The sequence below is a fragment of the Pogoniulus pusillus genome, chromosome 35 (assembly GCF_015220805.1).
Source record: "Pogoniulus pusillus isolate bPogPus1 chromosome 35, bPogPus1.pri, whole genome shotgun sequence".
Taxonomy (NCBI): Eukaryota; Metazoa; Chordata; class Aves; order Piciformes; family Lybiidae; genus Pogoniulus; species Pogoniulus pusillus.
In genome coordinates this window covers 11,745,406-11,763,374 of record NC_087298.1, presented here as the reverse complement: position 1 = coordinate 11,763,374, position 17,969 = coordinate 11,745,406, and the positions used below count along the sequence as shown (strand labels likewise).

General features: G+C 48.4%; 1 protein-coding gene across 1 annotated transcript; it reads left to right on the top strand.

Annotated features, from left to right (window-relative positions):
* Positions 1-111: 111 nt before the first annotated feature.
* WDR5 (WD repeat domain 5) lies at positions 112-17,036 on the top strand. The gene is made up of 14 exons (XM_064171456.1): positions 112-264; positions 3,313-3,505; positions 4,719-4,827; positions 6,527-6,600; positions 7,768-7,857; positions 8,491-8,580; positions 9,749-9,832; positions 10,497-10,552; positions 10,724-10,770; positions 11,658-11,733; positions 11,863-11,896; positions 12,349-12,423; positions 13,380-13,467; positions 15,676-17,036. Exons 2-14 carry the CDS (start codon positions 3,425-3,427, stop codon positions 15,774-15,776), a joined length of 1,005 nt encoding a protein of 334 aa, XP_064027526.1. The 5' UTR covers positions 112-264; positions 3,313-3,424; the 3' UTR covers positions 15,777-17,036.
* The last annotated feature ends 933 nt before the right edge of the window (positions 17,037-17,969 follow it).

Below are 17,969 nucleotides of genomic sequence, written 5' to 3'. Positions count from 1 at the left end.
CCGCCCGCCCGCGCTCGTATTCGCGGGTGTTTTGGCTCTCGGGCCCATCCGTAGCCCTCCCGGGAGCGAGCGGCATTGTGCAGCCTTTGGCCCGCACCGCGCATGCGCCGTTCCCCATTCCCCCGCCTGGCGGCCCCGGAGCTGCCGCCGCCGCCGCCGCCGCGCTCCCCCCTCCCCTTCCCGCGGCCGCGCTCCTCCTCGCCGCGGAGGAGGCGGCGGCACCGCCACCTCCGCCTCTTCCCCTTCCCTTCCCCCTTTCCCCCGGTAAGTCACCGTGAAGCGGCAGGGCGGGGGTCGGGGCTCGGGCCGGTTTCGCCTCCCGTCTCCTCCCGCAAGCGCCGTTCCCCGCGCGCGGCGCCGCCTTCCCTCAGGAGCCCACTCCCCCCTGTCCGTCCCCCCCCCCCCCCCCCCCCCTCCTTCTCCGGCTTCTTTCCCGCCTCCTCCTCGCGGGGGGCGCGCGCGCCGAGCCCGCGCGTGCCGCGGGCGGGAGGGAGCCTCCGCAGCCCTGCGGGACCCCTGGCTGGGCCCGGGACCCCCCAGCACACACACACACACACAGCCCCCCCAGAGCTCGGTGGTCCCCGGAGGAAACTTGCCTTCAGCCCTCGGCCCCGAGCGTGGCGAGGCGAGGGCGGGTGGGGAAGGGGCGTTGGTTGGGAGCCGGCGGCCTGGTGCTGCCGTGTCGGTACCACATGGGCAGCGGTGGGGGCTGTGCCGGTGGTGGGAGGGAACGCCTGTGCCCCCGAGAGACCCTCCGGGCCAGGAGCGGCATCCTGCCGCTGGGGTACTGCTGCAGGGGTGGGAGATGCCGAAGGGTTGCTGGTGGTGAGATAAGAGCTGCTAAGGAGGGTGGGAGCTGCTGGAAAGGATGGCTTGGAAGGATGAGAGCTGCTGGAGGGATGGGCGATGCCGGAGGGTTGCTGCTGGAGGGATGGGCACTGGTGGAAGGGTGGAAGATGCTGGAGGATTGCTGCTGGAGGGATGGGAGCTGCTGAAAGGGTGCTGGTGAAGGGAGAAGAGCTGCTGGAAGGGGTGGGTGCTGCTGGAGGGGATGTCTGGGAGAGGTGGGTGCTGCTGGAGGGGATGGTTGGGAGAGGTGGGTGCTGCTGGAAGGGATGGTTGGGAGAGGTGGGTGCTGCTGGAGGGGATGGTTGGGAGAGGTGGGTGCTGCTGGAGGGGATGGTTGGGAGAGGTGGGTGCTGCTGGAAGGGATGGTTGGGAGAGGTGGGTGCTGCTGGAGGGGATGGTTGGGAGAGGTGGGTGCTGCTGGAGGGGATGGTTGGGAGAGGTGGGTGCTGCTGGAGGGGATGGTTGGGAGAGGTGGGTGCTGCTGGAGGGGATGGTTGGGAGAGGTGGGTGCTGCTGGAGGGGATGGTTGGGAGAGGTGGGTGCTGCTGGAGGGGATGGTTGGGAGAGGTGGGTGCTGCTGGAGGGGATGGTTGGGAGAGGTGGGTGCTGCTGGAGGGGATGGCTGGGAGGTGTGGGGGATGGCTTGGAGGGGTGGGTGCTGGCAGAGCTCAGGGTTTTGCAGGGGGACGCTGTGGTGCTGAGCGCTGGCAGTGAGATCCATGCTCGTCGAAGTTCCCAGATTAATTCCAGATGAAACAGATCTAATCTGCATTAGAAAAGTTTAATTTCTTACTGTCACAGCCAGCAGTTTATCCATGCAGTGGAGACAGGGCTTAGTGAAGCAGGCAGGCAGCTGGTAGTGCCTTGCTCTGCACCTTCCCGAGGAGGAGATGCATCAAATGCCAGCAGTTGCCAGAAGAGCAAATGCTCCCAAATCTGCTGCCACCTGCAAAGGGAATGGTGACAGCCGTGGGGGTATGGGGAGCATACTTTGGAGACAAACCCTTACAGCATGAGCTGGAGGCTTTTCCATGGCTGAGCTGCTGCAGTGGAGATTTGTTACCTCTGCAGCATCAACCCTGATTGCTGAGCACTGTGCAGGATTGGGTTTGGTTACAGAAAGCAAGTCTGGTGAGACTAAGACAAGGCTGGCTTTCAGGCAGGTGGAGGTCTCGTGTAGGGAAGGATGTGATTTGATGCCCAAACCATTTTAGGAGGGAAATACAACCCTGAGATAGCTTGCATTGCAAGCAGGGTGGATTAAGATTAGACATCAGGAAGAAATTCTTCCCCGTGAAGGTGGTGAGACACTGGAACAGGTAGTCCAAAGAAGTTGTAGATGTCACATCCCAGGCTGGATGAGGCCTAGAGCAGCCTAGGCTGGTGGGAGATGTCCCAGCCTGTGGGAGATGTCCCAGCCTATGGCAGGGGGTTGGAACTGGATGATCTTGAAGGTGCCTTCCAACCCAAACTGTTCTGTGTTTCTATAAAGGAAGGGTCTTAAACGTTGGAAATCCTTCTTGGTTTTTGTTGCTGTCATGATCTTGTGTTCTCTACCTTAATCAGTCAAGGGGAAAAAATGCTTTGGAGGCTTTAGGCTATTTTCCCACCTTTGATAGAAACTGGTGTGTCTTGGTGGACTTGGCAGTGTTGGGTTAATGCTTGGACTTGGTCTGAAAGGTCTTTACCTAAACAGCAACCTGAACCATGCTATGATTCTATTGGGCATTACATACTTAGTAGACATAGAGAGTTGGGGCTCTGCAGCCTGGAGAAGAAAAGGCTTTGAGGAGACTTTATAAGTAGCCTTCCAGTATCTGAAGGGCACCTACAGGAAGGCTGGGGAGGGACTATTGGCAAGGTGTTGTAATGACAGAACGAGGAGGAATGGGTTTAAACTGGCAGAGGGGAGATTGAAAGTGGATGTTAGGAAGAAGAATGTCTGATGTTTGATTCTGTGCTTCTGTGCTCCACAACCTCCCTGGAGGTGTTCAAGGCCAGCTTGGATGAGGCTTTGAGCAACTTGTTCTAGTGGGAAGTGTCCCTGCCTATGGTGGTGGGGGTTGGAACTGACTGAGCTTTGAGATCCCTTCCAACTTTAAACTGTTCTGTGATTCTATATTTTGGGGACTAAGATATGAAAACCCTTCTGCCTCTGGAAGCTCTTCTGATTTATTTCTCTGGCCTGGGGCAGAGCTTCCCAAAACGTGCTGACAGGCCTTGACTTGGGTGCTAGGTTGGACTGGATGATCTTGGAGGTCTCTTCCAACCTGGTTGATTCTCTGATTCTTGCACTTCCACGCTGGCAGATCTGAAGGCTTAAAATACTGCTGCCTTGCTAAACATCTAAAGAATAGGAGCTTTCTGCCTGGATTCTGACGACCTGCAGTTAGGCTGATCTGCCCCTTGTAGCTGCTGAGGAGCTTTGTGACAGCTAATGGGAATATCCTGTTTGATTTCCAGGTTTTTGTTGCAGCGCAGTTCTCCTCTCCGTGGCAAGCGCTGCCTCTTTTTGAAGCAGTGCATTCATTCTCCCCTTCAAGCACCATAAGTCTCACTTGCCAGCTCCAGAACCATGGCAACAGAAGAAAAGAAGCCAGATGCAGAATCCACCAAAACACAATCTACTCCTTCCTCCTCGACCAATCAGAGCAAGGTGTGTGTGTGGGGTGGGGGCTGTGAACAATATCCACGTAAATACACATGGCAGCTACCTGCATATTCAACAGGCAGACCAGAACCAGAGGATTGAATTCTCATCAAGAGCTTCTCCAGATCTCTGCTGCTGCTGTCTCGAGCTGGAAACATGCAGAAGATTTGATGGGAAAGGCAGATGGAGCTCTTCTGTAGTGCCAGGGTGTTGTGGAAGTTTTTGCTGATGAAATACTTCTTGTTGCTTTGAGCATTAACAAGACAAGTTGGTTTATATTCTTGGAATGCCTAAAGGTGACTGGAGGATCAGTGAATCTGTGACTGGAGTTGCAAAGTGGGGCAGCAATCATTATTCAGATTCTTTGAAGCCTGCAGGAGTTATTATTGTCTAACTGTGAAGCCTCCACAAAGGGTGAAAAGGGAGGGGGGGGAATAAGGGCAAGATTTTTAGGAGTATGGAGAAATTAGGTTGTGATGTAATTCATGATAAGGATGAAAACTGCAAACACTTAAAGGCACTGCACGGATCAATACCAAGAGGGTTATTTCCGTCTGCCAGGCACTTTGTGGTTGGACTGCTGGACTACTTTCAGCTGGGTTATATTGGCTTGGATGAAATTCCTGTCAAGGATGAGTTGGTGTTGTGCCTGTAACCCCAGGCAGCAAGCTGGTGAAGGGTCTGGAGAGCAAGTCTTTTGCTGAGGGAGCTGGGATGCTTTAGCCTGGAGAAAAGGAGGCTGAGGGGAGACCTGGCTTTCCAGAACTCTCTGAAAGGAGGCTGGAGCCAGGTGGGGTTGGTCTTTTCTTCCGAGGTAACTAGTGATAAGATGGGAGGAAATGGCTGAAGCTGCCCCAGGGGAGGCTTAGGTTGGACGTTAAAAGAAACTTCTTCATTGAAACACCTCATCCCTGGAGGTGTTTAAAAGACAATGAGCTGAGGGCTGTGGTTTATCACCAGACTTGTTAGAGTTAGAGAATGGTTGGATTCAATGACCTGAAAGGTCTTTTCCAACTGAAATGATTCTGTGATTCTGATTTTTATTCTACAGTTCGTTGGTTTGGAGTCAAGAGAAGGGATGGGGTTGGATTGTAAACAATGGAATCTGTTATGGTGAAGGTCCAGCCAGTCTGTGGCTGTAGTGACCCAGATAGAGAGCTTGTTGCTGAGGTCCTGAATTGGGAATTCATTCAACTCATTCGTGTGTGTTTTCTTGCAGCCTGCACCACTAAAACCAAACTACGCTCTGAAGTTCACGTTAGCAGGACACACAAAAGCAGTCTCTTCAGTAAAGTTCAGTCCTAACGGGGAGTGGCTTGCCAGCTCCTGTAAGTATTGCTGTCTTTTCATCTCATTTGAACGTGGGCCTTTGAGAATTGCCTGTCTTTAGTGTTATCTCCATCAGATGGAAGAAGGCTGTCATGGTTTTTGCTTAAAAGGAACAATACCCAAGCTGTCAGGCTTTGGGATAATGTGCTTTAAGCTTTTTAAGCTCTAGTGCTTTGAGCACAGGGTCTGTGCATTGCCTTGTTGTAGAGTCCTCACCTTTCTTTACTGAGCAAATAGGCAAAAGGAAACACAAGGTTCTTATCCTGCTCAGAGAAACCCCTTGTGCTTTTCTGTAGTCGCTAAAGACACTGCCTAAGGTTTTAATTTAAGCTTTGTGTACAGCATCTTCAGGCAAAGCTTAGCTCTAGTAGGTGAGGAAGGTAGTTTTGTGCTAGCCCAGCTAGACTGGGCTGCAGAGTGTGTTGTGGAAGGCTGACCACATGCTTCTGTCAGCATGCCTGTGGTGTTTAATACATCAGAGCCTTCGATTACCCCACTGAAGGGGGCAGAAGGTTATTCTCAAGAGCATTTCACTATTTACTGTCTTTAAGTGGTAGATCAGATCCTCTTTCTGTCAGCTTTACTATTTCCTAAAAGTTTTTTGCTAGTTAATATTGCTGACAGCTTTCCTTTGAGAAAGTGATTATCTGGCCCTGAGTGATCCAGGGAGGATCTAGACGTAAGGAAAGGGCAATTGGGCAGAACATTGAATATCTTCAGAGATGGAGACTCCACAACCTCCTTGGGCAGCCTGTTCCAGTGCTCTGTCACCCTCACGGTGAAAAAAATCCTCCTCAGGTTCACATGGAACCTTCTGTGCCTCAACTTCCATTGCTCCTTGTCCTGTCACTGGGCATCACTGAGAAGAGGCTTCCTCCATCCTCCTGGCACTCATCCCTTACATATTGATAAACATGAATGAGGTCACCCCTTACTCTCCTCCAAGCTTAAAGGCCCCAGCTCCCTCAGGCTCTCCTCATAAGGAAGTTGTTCAATTTCCTTAATCATTTTTGTGGCTCTAATCCTTTCCTACATGGCTCTGAACTTTGCTGATGAACCCAGAGATACCTTTAATCTGGGTTAAACGCAGCTGCTTTGGGTATGAACATTTTCCAGGCACGGGAATGACTTGGATCTTTGCTTTAACTGCAAGTTGCCTTAATACCAGTACAGTGAGCCGTATAAAAATCATTTCTATGTGGAAGTATCCTCATAAAAGTCCTCTCTCTCCCTACTCACCCAGGTTTTGCATCCAAGATGCCAGTCTTCTCTGGTATGTTTTGCAGGCTGGCATGGGTAATCTGTTGGGGGGGTTTGCAGGCATTAATTCAGTCCTGCTTGTGGTGTGCCTTTTTTTTGTTCTTTTTGGGGGCAAAAGCCTTTCAGCATTCCTATGGAACAGTGCTGCTCTCACCACTGGCAATCTAAAACAAAAGTAGAAACCCAAGTTGTCATCAGAGGAAAGCTAACGCTCTAGAGACTCTCTGCATTCCAGGCAGTTTATGTAATCTCAGCTGCTGCAGCTTGGCTGTAAGAAACTGTTCTGTACCAATTGCATCTTGTATAGACACTCGGGTCTGGCTGGGAGGAAGAACTGCTCCGAGATGGCAGAGTAGCTGACATACTTCTTGCCACCGGGAAGGGACAGCTGTATCTTGTAGTGCTGTCAGTCTTTTCATTGGCATGTTCTTTTTCCAGCTGCTGACAAGCTCATTAAAATTTGGGGAGCATATGATGGCAAGTTTGAGAAAACAGTATCTGGTCATAAACTGGTGAGTATGACGAGTTCTCTGTGTGCTTGGGTATGGACTTACCTGTAAAGAGTTTTGCTTTCTCTTCCTAATGGGGACATTTCCATTCCTGGTTCTTTTGACTTGTAAAAGGTTTGGGTTTCAGTCTCTTTTGTACTACTTTGTTTACACAGTCCCGTGCAACAGCCTGGAACTGGAATTGCTGAAGTTACCCCAGGTCAGGCTTGAAGTATGGGCAAACTGCAGGCTGCTGGTGGAGTACCTGCATGCACACTGCCTGGCCGCTTGCCTGAGTCCCTCAGACATGGGGCAGTGTCTTTCTGGGTGAAAATCCTTGTCAGCTTTTAATACTGCATCCTCTCCTGTGTATGTGGAGCAGGATGGAATGCCTTTTAAGGACACTGAACTGTTCTTGTGGGTTTGCCTACATAAACACACCATTTACTCATTCCACAGAGTTCTGAAGAAAACACAAATCCCAAACCCTTTGCTTTTTTTTCCTAAAGTTTCTGACACTGAAGTTTCATAAGTGAAAATTAAGATTTGCCTAAAAGAAGAAGCAGTAGAATCTTGTTCTTCTCCAGCCTTTAGGGACTCAGAAACCATAGAGCAAATCATTTATCATGAGGGGAAGCCACTCAGATCAGTTTATGTAGCATACTGCCAGGACACCAAATCACAGAGGGAGAGTGAATCTCAGGGAGTATCATAAAAGGTTCTTTTTCTATATATAATAATTGTTATGAAGTTCAGGATTGTCAAGCTGAGACAGAAAGGAAAATGGAGTGATTTATTTGCCTTACAAACCTTCCTTTTGTAATCTCTGGGGCCTTGAGCAACCTGCTTTAGTGGAAGATGTCCCTGCCCATGGTGGAGGGGTTGGAACTAGATAGTCTTTAAGGTTCCTTCCAACCCATATTGCTCTTCTCTGAATGTCAAGAAAGGTTACTGGTGGCCACAGTCAGAGCTATGTGAACAAGCCATTGATGTTCTTGGAGTATATGGCTCAGCTTAAAATGAACAAGTGTCAAAGGAGCTCTTAATGCAGGCAAATCAATGAATTCCCAGCTCTCAGTACTGAATTTTCTCTCAGGCTTCAGCTGAACATAATATGCAGTCTGTGTCTTCCGTTTTTCTGTGTCAGTGAACAAAGAGAACTGAGAAGAGAATTGTTTTCCTTTGTTTTAGGGTATCTCTGATGTTGCTTGGTCATCAGATTCCAACCTTCTTGTCTCTGCCTCCGATGATAAAACTCTCAAAATATGGGATGTAAGCTCGGTAAGGGCAGAAACTCATTTACTTTCCTTCTCTGCTTTGACATCTTAACTGATGTTCTTCTGAGAGGCAGCTTTGTGCTATAACAAGAGAAGGTAGAGTTTTAAGCACTGGCTCCTCTCTAGGTGAAGTTCTTTCCTGCTTATAATGAACTGTTGGTTGAATGGGCTGTAAGGAGGGAGTTGTGCTCTCTGGTTTTGGAAGGGAGGATGCTTATAAGCACCATAAGAAGTCTGGTTATCTCTGAGAGCACTCAAGCCTTGTGGTGGCAGTACAACTGCAGGCTTCTTTTCTGAAAGCAGCCTCTTGGGTGCAAACTTTTTTGTAACTTCCTATCATAGCTTTACTTCTTTTTGCTTCCCTCCCTCCTTCTTTTCTGGGATCACAATGAGAAATGGATAATTGGCTTGAATTTTGGGTAGGTGCTTCAAACTGCTTGCTTCTCCTGAGTTGCCCAAAAGTCTTCAACTTGGCTGAAGTCATTAAACATGGCTTGAGTTATGGGTTTTTTTCCCTGTTGTTTTGTTGTAGCTGGTCCTCTGCCCATCTGAGTCTGGGCTTTAGGGATGGTTCTTTATGTGCAACTTAGCTGCATTTATCATGCTGTATATTTAACTCTGCTAAATTTTATTGCAGGGTAAGTGCTTAAAGACATTGAAAGGGCACAGTAACTACGTTTTCTGCTGCAACTTCAACCCTCAGTCAAACCTCATCGTCTCTGGATCAGTAAGTGATTTATCTTTGTGCAAAGCAAGTGCTGCACATCCCTCTCAGCTGACACCAAGGGCACAGGCAGGTCCTTTTAGGGCTCCTTGGCAGAGTGGTGACAGCACTAAATCACAGCCACAATTAAAGCTTTATTTTCTTAACAGGGCATTATGGTTAATATAGCACAGAATTTATGATTGGAGTGGCACTGGGTTTCTACCAGCAGGATCCCTGTGGTAGAGTTTGTAGGTATACAGAATTTATGATGCAACTTCTCATTTCTATCATCTGGATTCTAATTTACAGTACAAGTTCTAATCACCTGAACCCTCTGCAGATCGGGTCAGGTCTTGATTCATGCTTTGCTGTGTCAATACAGCAATTAGAATCTAGACTTGAATCGCCCAGTCTTCAGAGTAAGCAGATGCTGATGGAGGTGTCCACAGCTACTGGAGGGATCATGATCTCCAGCAGCAGTTCTGGTCCAGGTTCCCCACTTAGGACTTTAAACTGCTTGATTTCATAGACAGAGCTTTGGATGTGATTATGTTTCCCTCTTCTGGAATTGGGTGATCACCACCAGCAGCCTGGCCAAGTGCCTGCAACCTTCAAGGCTGAGGAAGGGAGTAATCGGCCCAGTGCCCAGGAATCTTGAGGCTGGTGGGGAGGGGAAGTAGAAATCTGTTTGCTTTGTCTGCTTGGTTCACAGGATTTTCAGAGCCTGTTAATGAGGGAAAAGGAATGAACACATGACCTGCTCAGGCACAGAGGATGGCTACTTGCCTTATAAAATGGCTCTAGTTGTGCTAGCCGTGTTACTAAGGGCTGGCAGCAGGGGATGATACCAGTCACAACCCCTTACCATTTCAATTCTCTGCCTTACTCCACAAACACAGCTTGTAGTCAGCTAAGCTGCACAGTGCCACTGCTGTCTCTGCACCCTTAATCCATCCTCAACATGCAGCTTTCCTATGTGGAGAGGAAGAGTTTGGGGAGCTCTGTTTCCAGTCTGCTGGTTTTACCCTGGGTGGTGTTTGTCTCCTTGGCTTTCTGCTGCAGCTGCAGTGTAACTGGAGGAAGCACCTATGTCTAGTCAAGCCTTGTTAACCTCTAGTCAAGGTGTTAACCTTGCCTGCCTCAAACAGGTGCCTCATTAAAGCCCTTTGTGCATTTCTTCCATCTTCAGTTTGATGAAAGCGTGAGGATATGGGATGTGAAAACAGGGAAGTGCCTCAAGACGTTGCCTGCTCACTCTGACCCAGTTTCAGCTGTAAGTCCCTTCTAATAAATAAATGCACTAACATACTTATTTAGTTTAGCAGAACTCCTCTCTTGCCTCCCTTTGTGGCTTTATGCTCTAACTTTTATTTCTAAGCCCTTACACAGTGTAGTGAATGGGCTGTGGTGGATTTCCCAGTGGTCACAGCTCAACAAAAATGAAATGAACTCTGTAAGAGTGATATGGATTTTGCTCCTGTGTTATTATTTTGAGTGCAGTTCAAGGCAATAAATTGATCTTAAAGCACATGTGGCTGAGGTTAAAAATTGCATGCCTTCAAAATGATAAGGTACTGTCCCCCCACATTTGATCCTGCTGTTATTTGAGCAGCTAAGGCTCTCTGAACACAGCATCTGTGTGTTCACGTGCTTAGCTTCTGAAGAAACATAGATCTGAGTCCCTGATGCTGGAATAAACAGCTTTTAACATCCATCCCTCTTCATAATCATGCCAGGTAGGCTGAGGGGGGGAAAGAAATTTTGGGGCTGCTGATGTTATCCCTCTAAACTCCTGCTTAGCTTTTGTGTTGTGATGACTTTCTGCTCCTATCCATCCAGAATGTCCGTTGTGGAAGAGAAATACTTTCAGTGGAGCTTAAAAATGTGATCTTTATGAACACCACTAAAGTTGCTTTTGCCCTTCTGTAATGTTACAGGTGCATTTTAATCGTGATGGATCCCTGATAGTGTCAAGTAGCTATGATGGGCTCTGGTAAGTGGTTGTTTCATGTCTGTGCCCACTGTTCAAACCTTCTGCATTTAGAAAAAAACAAAAGGGTTGTTGTTTTTGTTTTTTTTTTAAAGCTTGTAATGTTAAAATGAAAACAGAGACTTCAAAACCAATAGTGATGGTTCTCATGTTTCATGTTCTTATGTTTACCAGTCGAATCTGGGATACAGCATCAGGCCAGTGCTTGAAAACACTGATTGGTAAGTAGGAGTGTTTCTTGTTTGTGCTCTGGGGTTTTTTTGGCCTTCAGTGTGACACATTCTGCATCACTGCTTTGCACAGTGGCTTCTTCACAGAATTAACCAGGTTGGAAAAGACCTCTAGGATCATTGAGTCCAACCTATCACCTAACCCTTCTAACCCATGGCACTAAGTGCCTCATCCAGCCTCCTTTTAAACATCTTCAGGAATGGGGACTCCACCACCTCCCTGTGCAGCCCACTCCATTGCCAGTCACTCTTGCTCTGAAGAACTTCTTCCTAACATCCAGCCTGAACCTGGCCTGGCACAGCTTGAGACTGTGGCCCCTTATTCTGTCCCTGGAGGACTCAATGCCCTCATCCAGATCATCAGTGAAGCTATCAAACAGGACTAGGCCCAGCACTGATCCCTGGGGCACACCACTGGTGACAGCTGCCAGCTGGATGTGGCACCATTCACCACCACTCTGGGCCCACCCAGCCAATTCTTAACCCAACACAGAGTGCCCCTGTCCAAGCCACGGGCTGCCAGCTTTGCCAGGAGTTTGCTGTGGCCTTGCTCAAGTCCTGGTAGACTACATCCACAGCCTTCCCCATGTCCACCAGGTAGTCACCTGGTCCTGAAAGGAGATTAAGTTGGTCAAGCAGGACCTGCCCCTCCTAAGTCTGTGCTGGCTGGGTCCAACCCATTCTGTAGGTGCCCTGTGATCACACTCAGGATGATCTGCTCTGTTTACCTTGCCTGGCACTGAGGTCAGGCTGACAGGTCTGTAAATTCCTGGGTCCTCTTTCTGACCCTGCTTGTGGATGAGCACCACACTGGCAGCTTCCAGTCTTTTGGTGTGGGGGTTTGTGCACTGGTTAAGGTTGTTTTCTTTTCCCTGTAGATGATGATAACCCTCCTGTGTCCTTTGTGAAGTTCTCGCCAAACGGCAAATACATCTTAGCTGCAACTTTGGACAAGTAAGTATTTAAGGAACCCAAGGAAAACTCTCAGGCTTGGAAATGTTTGAGTAGCAGACAAAAATATTTCGCTGCTTTTTTATCAGAGCAAAACCAACTGAAAGATTTTTCCCCTCTCTTGTTTTGTAGCACTCTTAAACTTTGGGACTACAGCAAAGGAAAGGTAAAACTAATCCTGCCTGGACTTAAACTAAGCTCGTAGGAAAATCTGCATTTCATAGGAGCTTTTCAAACCTGCTTAACATTGTATGGATCTTGTAAATGAGGCTGTTTGTTACCCCTTCAGTGGGGAGAGGGTTAAAGATGCTTTTGAGGTAAAAAGAAGAGGTGGTTGGACTTCTAAGTCACCCCAAGACATGAAATAAATTTCTTCCTGCGTTTTTTTCCTCTTTATGAACAACAAATTGCTGTTGCTGCCTTTGTGGCAGTGACAAATTTAGGTTTATGTCGTTGGTTCCTCAAAATTGTTTTGTGTTTAAGGGGACAGAGATGCCCTCTGCAGCCTCTAGATAAGTTGGCAGGGTGGGGGAAAGAAGAAGCAGATGTATTTAGTCTGTTCTGGCTGAGAAAATGACTTCCCAGCTGTGTTAATGACTTGTGGCTCTTCGTTTTCAGTGCCTGAAGACCTACACAGGACACAAAAATGAGAAGTATTGCATATTTGCTAATTTCTCTGTTACTGGTGGAAAGGTTAGTGAGGTTGTTTTTTTTTTTTGACCTGTGTGATGCTTTTACTGCTCTTCAGGAGTTTGGGGATGGGAAAACTCAGCTTGGATACCTGATTCACAGGTAGCATAGGGCAGTGGGGCAGAGGGTGTTCTGGAAGACTCCCTCTGAGCACTCTGGTCGTAGTCATAGAATGATTTAGGTGCAAAGGGACTTTTAAAGCTCATCTAGTCCAAGCCCTCTGCAGTCAACTGCAATCTACAACTAGAGGAGGTTGCTCAGAGCTCCAAACAACCTGACCTGGAATGGTTGCAGGGATGGAGCACCTCTCACTTCTCTGGGCAACCTGGGCCAGGCTCTTACCACCCTCAGTGTAGAGCATTTCTTCCTGCTTTGTAGTCTGAATCTCCCTCCTTTAGTTGAAACTCATCACCTCTTACCCTATTGCTACACTTGCTGATGAGGAGTCCCTCCCCATCTTTTTGATAGCCTCTTTAAGTACTATAAGGCGCCAGGATGTCTCCTTGGAGCCTTCTCCTCTCCAAGCTGAACAAGCGCAACTCTGTCAGCCTTATGTTGGTCTCTAGGTGGACCCAAAGCCCTTTTGCAGGCTCCTGCTACTGCATCAGTAGCGAAGAACCTTCCTGCAGCAGGAGAGCAGCTGCTTGTCTGGGGGGTGGCCATAGCTACACAGCAATCAACCATCACATGATGAGTTGGTGTGTTCTGGTTGAGGTAACAGAGCAAATCAGCAGAGATGAAGTCCTTAACACAGATCCACCTGAGCACTTCTTGCTCTGTTGGTTTTCCTCCTGGGACATAGGCCAGGGTGGAACAAAGCTTTCTGCTGCCTGTATGCTCTGAATAGAAGCTGGGAGAATGAACCCCATCAAGCATGTTGGTTTCATGTAATGAAATGTTTCAGTTGGAGAGAAAGATTAACTGATGTGTTTGTTTTTTTTTTCTCTCTGCCCCTCCAGTGGATCGTGTCTGGTTCAGAAGACAACCTGGTTTATATTTGGAACCTGCAGACAAAAGAGATTGTACAGAAATTACAAGGGCACACAGGTGTGGAAAAAGATTTTGGTTTAATTGATGGAACCTCCCTTGTCTCAGCTTGTGCTGAGGGCTTGGCTTGAGTGTTTGCTCTGCTCTGACTGTCAGATCCATAAATTCTTGGCTGGCTGAAGTGTAGTTGACCCCCTTGGAGTTCACCTTTTGTTATGGGCACTGTGAGGATTTTGACAACACCTTACCAAACAGATTTCCTTCTCTTCAGAACTGGTGGAGATATTTTAATGACCCATTAGTGACTTTTAACTGCCTTTTAACACCCTCCAAAGCTGCAGCTCTTGGAAAGATAAGGCCTGATGGGGTTGTGCTGTTTTTCAGGGTCTGAAATATGTCAGACACTTCTCAACTCCTCACTCTCAGTTAGTTCTTCTTTTTTTCCCAGTGTTTGCTCTCACACAGCAGTGATAGTTGGAAGCTATTTGTGAATAATGCATTTGTAATTTTGCTAGGAGGAAAGAATCCCTTGGCTGTGCTGTTCTAAAGTGTAGTAGCAGTACAGAATCATAGAGTACTAGAATGATTCAGCTTGGAAGCATCTCAGAGTTCATAGAATTGTTAGGGCTGGAAGGGACTCCAAGGATCATCTACTCCAACCTCCCTGCAATGAGCAGGGACACCTTTCAACGAGACTTGACTGCTCAAAGCCCCATCCAACCTGGCCTTGAACACCCTCAGGGAGAAGGCGTTCACAGACTCCCTGAGCAGCCTATTCCAGAGTCTCACCACTCTCATACTGAAAAAGGTCTTCCTCAGCTCTGGTCTAACAACTTCAAACCATTCCCCCTGGTCCTGTCTTTAGGCATACTCAGGAAAAGTCTCTGCAGCCTTCCTGTAGGATCCCTCCAGCTACTGGCAGGCATCTGTAAGCCTTCTCCTCTGCAGGCTGAATGCAGAGTCAGCATCACAGAAACCTGCAGGTTGGCAAAGCCCCTCAGGATCACCAAGTCCAATGTAGAGCCCTACTCTGCCAGATTCACCTTAAAACATGACTCCAGCACCTCTGTGTCCTTATTTCACTCTGATATGGGTCAAGAACTGGCTGGAGGGCAGGACCCAGAGAGTGATGGTGAATGGTACCACATCCAGTTGGCAGCTGAGGCAGCTGACACTAGTCATATGCCCCAGGGATCAGTGCTTGGCCCAGTCCTATTCAGTGTCTTTATTGATGATCCAGACCAGGGGATTGAGTCCAGCATCAGTAAGCCTACAGATGACACCAAGCTAGGAGCAGGTGTTGAGCTGTTGGAGGGTAGGAGGGCCCTGCAGAGGGACCTGGCCAGGCTGCATGGGTGGGCAGAGGCCAATGGGATGAGAATGAACAAGGCCAAGGGCAGGGTTCCACACTTTGGCCACAACAACCCCAAGCAGCACTACAGGCTGGGGCCAGAGTGGCTGAGAGCAGCCAGGCAGAGAAGGAGCTGGGGGTGCTGGGAGAGAGGAGCTGCAGAGGAGGCAGCAGTGCCCAGGTGGGCAGCAGAGCCAATGGCATCCTGGGCTGGCTCAGGAGCAGTGTGGGCAGCAGGACAAGGGAGGTTCTTGTGCCCCTGTGCTCAGCACTGCTCAGGCCACCCCTTGAGTGCTGTGTCCAGTTCTGGGCTTCTCCATTGCAGAGAGATGTTGAGGTGCTGGAAGGTGTTTGAAGAAGGGCAGCAAGGCTGGGGAGGGGCCTGGAGCACAGCCCTGTGAGGAGAGGCTGAGGGAGCTGGGGGTGTGCAGCCTGCAGCAGAGGAGGCTCAGGGCAGAGCTCATTGCTGCCTGCAGCTGCCTGCAGGGAGGCTGTCGCCAGGTGGGGTTGGGCTCTGGTGCCAGGCAACCAGCACCAGAAGCCTCAGGTTGTGCCAGGGGAGGTCTAGGCTGGATGTTGTTAGGAAGTTGTTGTCAGAGAGAGTGATTGGCATTGGAATGGGCTGCCCAGGGAGGTGGTGGAGTCTTTGTGCCTGGAGGTGTTGCAGCCAAGCCTGGCTGGGGCACTGAGTGCCATGGTCTGGTTGGTTGGGCAGGGCTGGGTGCTAGGTTGTGCTGGCTGAGCTTGGAGCTCTCTTCCAACCTGCTTGATTCTATGCTGGAGACCCTAGAACTGGTGGCAGTGTTGGAGGTAGAGTCTCAGCAGAGCAAAGCTAGGGGCCAATATTTTTAATTTCTGTGACTAATATTTCTCTTTTTTTTCCCCCCCTTTCCTCCTCTGTTTCTCTCTCTGCTCAGATGTGGTAATCTCAACAGCTTGTCACCCAACAGAAAACATCATCGCCTCGGCGGCACTAGAAAACGACAAAACAATTAAACTGTGGAAGAGTGACTGTTAAAAACCTTCTGGGATCACTTCAGAGACTGTCAGGAAAAATATGTTTTTAAAAAAAACAACAACAAAAAAAGAAACACATAAAAACACAAAAAAAACCAAACCCCACAACCCTCCCTCCCCCACCCCCCCTGAGAATAATAACTCCAATTTAGCAGGAAACCTGAAGAACCTTTTGAGAAAGTGGTTTCTTGTTAGGCTTTAGCCCAAAGGAAGCAGCTTAAAAACTGGGCAAAGTGGTGGAAAACAACAAAAAAAAATCCCCACCACAACCCAAAGATGATAATGAAACCAATCAAGGTGCAGTGTCTCCTTTTTTTTCCCCCCTCTTGCCTGATCTTTTTTGACAGACAAATGGATCCTTCTGACATCGCTTCCCAAGTGTCAGCCTTGGTTTTGGACAGCCTCTTCTCACTCCCTCCAGACGGAGATGTTTGTGTTTTATGGTGATGTTTCCTACTTCTGAGCTCTGTGGTTGCTTGGAGGAAGAGCTGTCAGCCTGCTTGGCCGCAGTCACTTCAGTCGCCAGCCTAGAGGTGTGTGGAAGTTTTGGGTTTGTTGGGTTTGATTGATTTATTTTTTTTTTATATATGGCTTTTTTTATTTCTAATTTTTTTTTTGTTGTCTTATTATTATTCCCCTCCTTCCCCCCTCCCCCAGAGTGTAGATCTCTTGGTAAGTTTCTGTATTTTCAACTAGGGAGTGCTGCATCTTTTCTAAAGGTGCTTCGTTTTAAACACTCAGCTCAAACTTTGTGACCAAATAAAAGCATAAAGTTCCAGATTTTAATTCTCCCCTCTCCTTTTCCTGCCCTCCCCCAACTCCTGACTTGATTCCTGTGGTGAAACCTCCTCTTGTATAGTTGCTGCCCTCTTGTTCTGTGTGTTTAATAGATGCTGTTCTAGAGCAGAGTTACAAAAAGTTCTTCTGTTAACCATTAAAACCAATCCTGCTTGTAGTTGTTCTTGGCATATCTTGAATTCTTTTCCAGTTTTTCCTCTCTTCTGGTTCTGAAGCAAACTCCCCCAACAATGTACATTTTATTTCAGTGTAAAAAGGAAACAATCAAAACAAAAAAGAAACTTCCCCCAACCCCCAGACTTTTTGTATCTTTGAAAATCCATCGTTCTGAAGCTGTGTTGATGATGGCATGACTGTATCTATCTCGGCCTTTGCTCTCTCATTCCCTTTTTGTCATACCCATGTGGTATTTACAGCTCCCAAATGCCATATGCCCTAATAAAAAGGTGGGATTTTCTGTGTATGCCTGTGGTAAGAGTGTCACTGATGTCCAACTGTCTGGGGCTGGAGAAACCTCCCTTCAGGACACCTGTAGGAGGAAATACTTTGGTGGGAGCCTCTTGGAGTGAGGAGCTGGAGGAAGAAGAGATTAAGAGAAAGGAGAAGAGGAGGAAGAGATGAGGAAGGGGAGGAGTGTGGAGTTCTGGTACTCCAGAAGAGCATTTTTGCATAGATTTAGTAATGTTTTATAGCATGGAAGGGCAGAGTGCTTTGGGCTGGAAGTAAAGAACCTTAAAGATCATCTAGTTTCAACGTGTAGACAGACTATTGGAGCAAGTTGCTTAAGGCTGCATCTGATCTGGCTTTGAATGCTTCCAGGCTTGGAGCCTCTACACTGTCTCTGGTCAGCCTGCTCCAGTGCCTCACCACCTTCATGGAAAAGAATTTCCTCCTAATGCATCATGGAATCAAGCAGGTTGGAAGAGGCGTCCAAGCGCATCTAGCCCTAGCCAATCAACCAGACCATGGCACTAAGTGCCCCAGCCAGACTTTGCTTCAATACCTCCAGACACAGCGACTCCACCACCTCCCTGGCCAGCCCATTCCAATGCCAATCGCTCTTTCTGCCAACAACTTCCTTTCAACATCCATCCTGAACCTGCCCAGGCACAGCTTGATGCTGTATACCCCTTTCGTTGCTGTGTGCCTGGCAGAAGAGCCCTACCCCACCTGCCTACAGCCTCCCTGCAGGTAGTTTTAGACAGCAATGAGCTCTGCCCTGAGCCTCCTCTTCTGCAGGCTGCCCACCCCTAGCTCCTTACAGCTTAAGGCTATTAGCCTCCATCCTGCTTCTCCATGCCTTTATACAAAGTCCCTCTCTAGCCCTGATGTAAAGGATCCCCTGGGAAGCTGCCCTTTGTAAAAGGAATAATACTACTGGCCTGAATCACAAAAT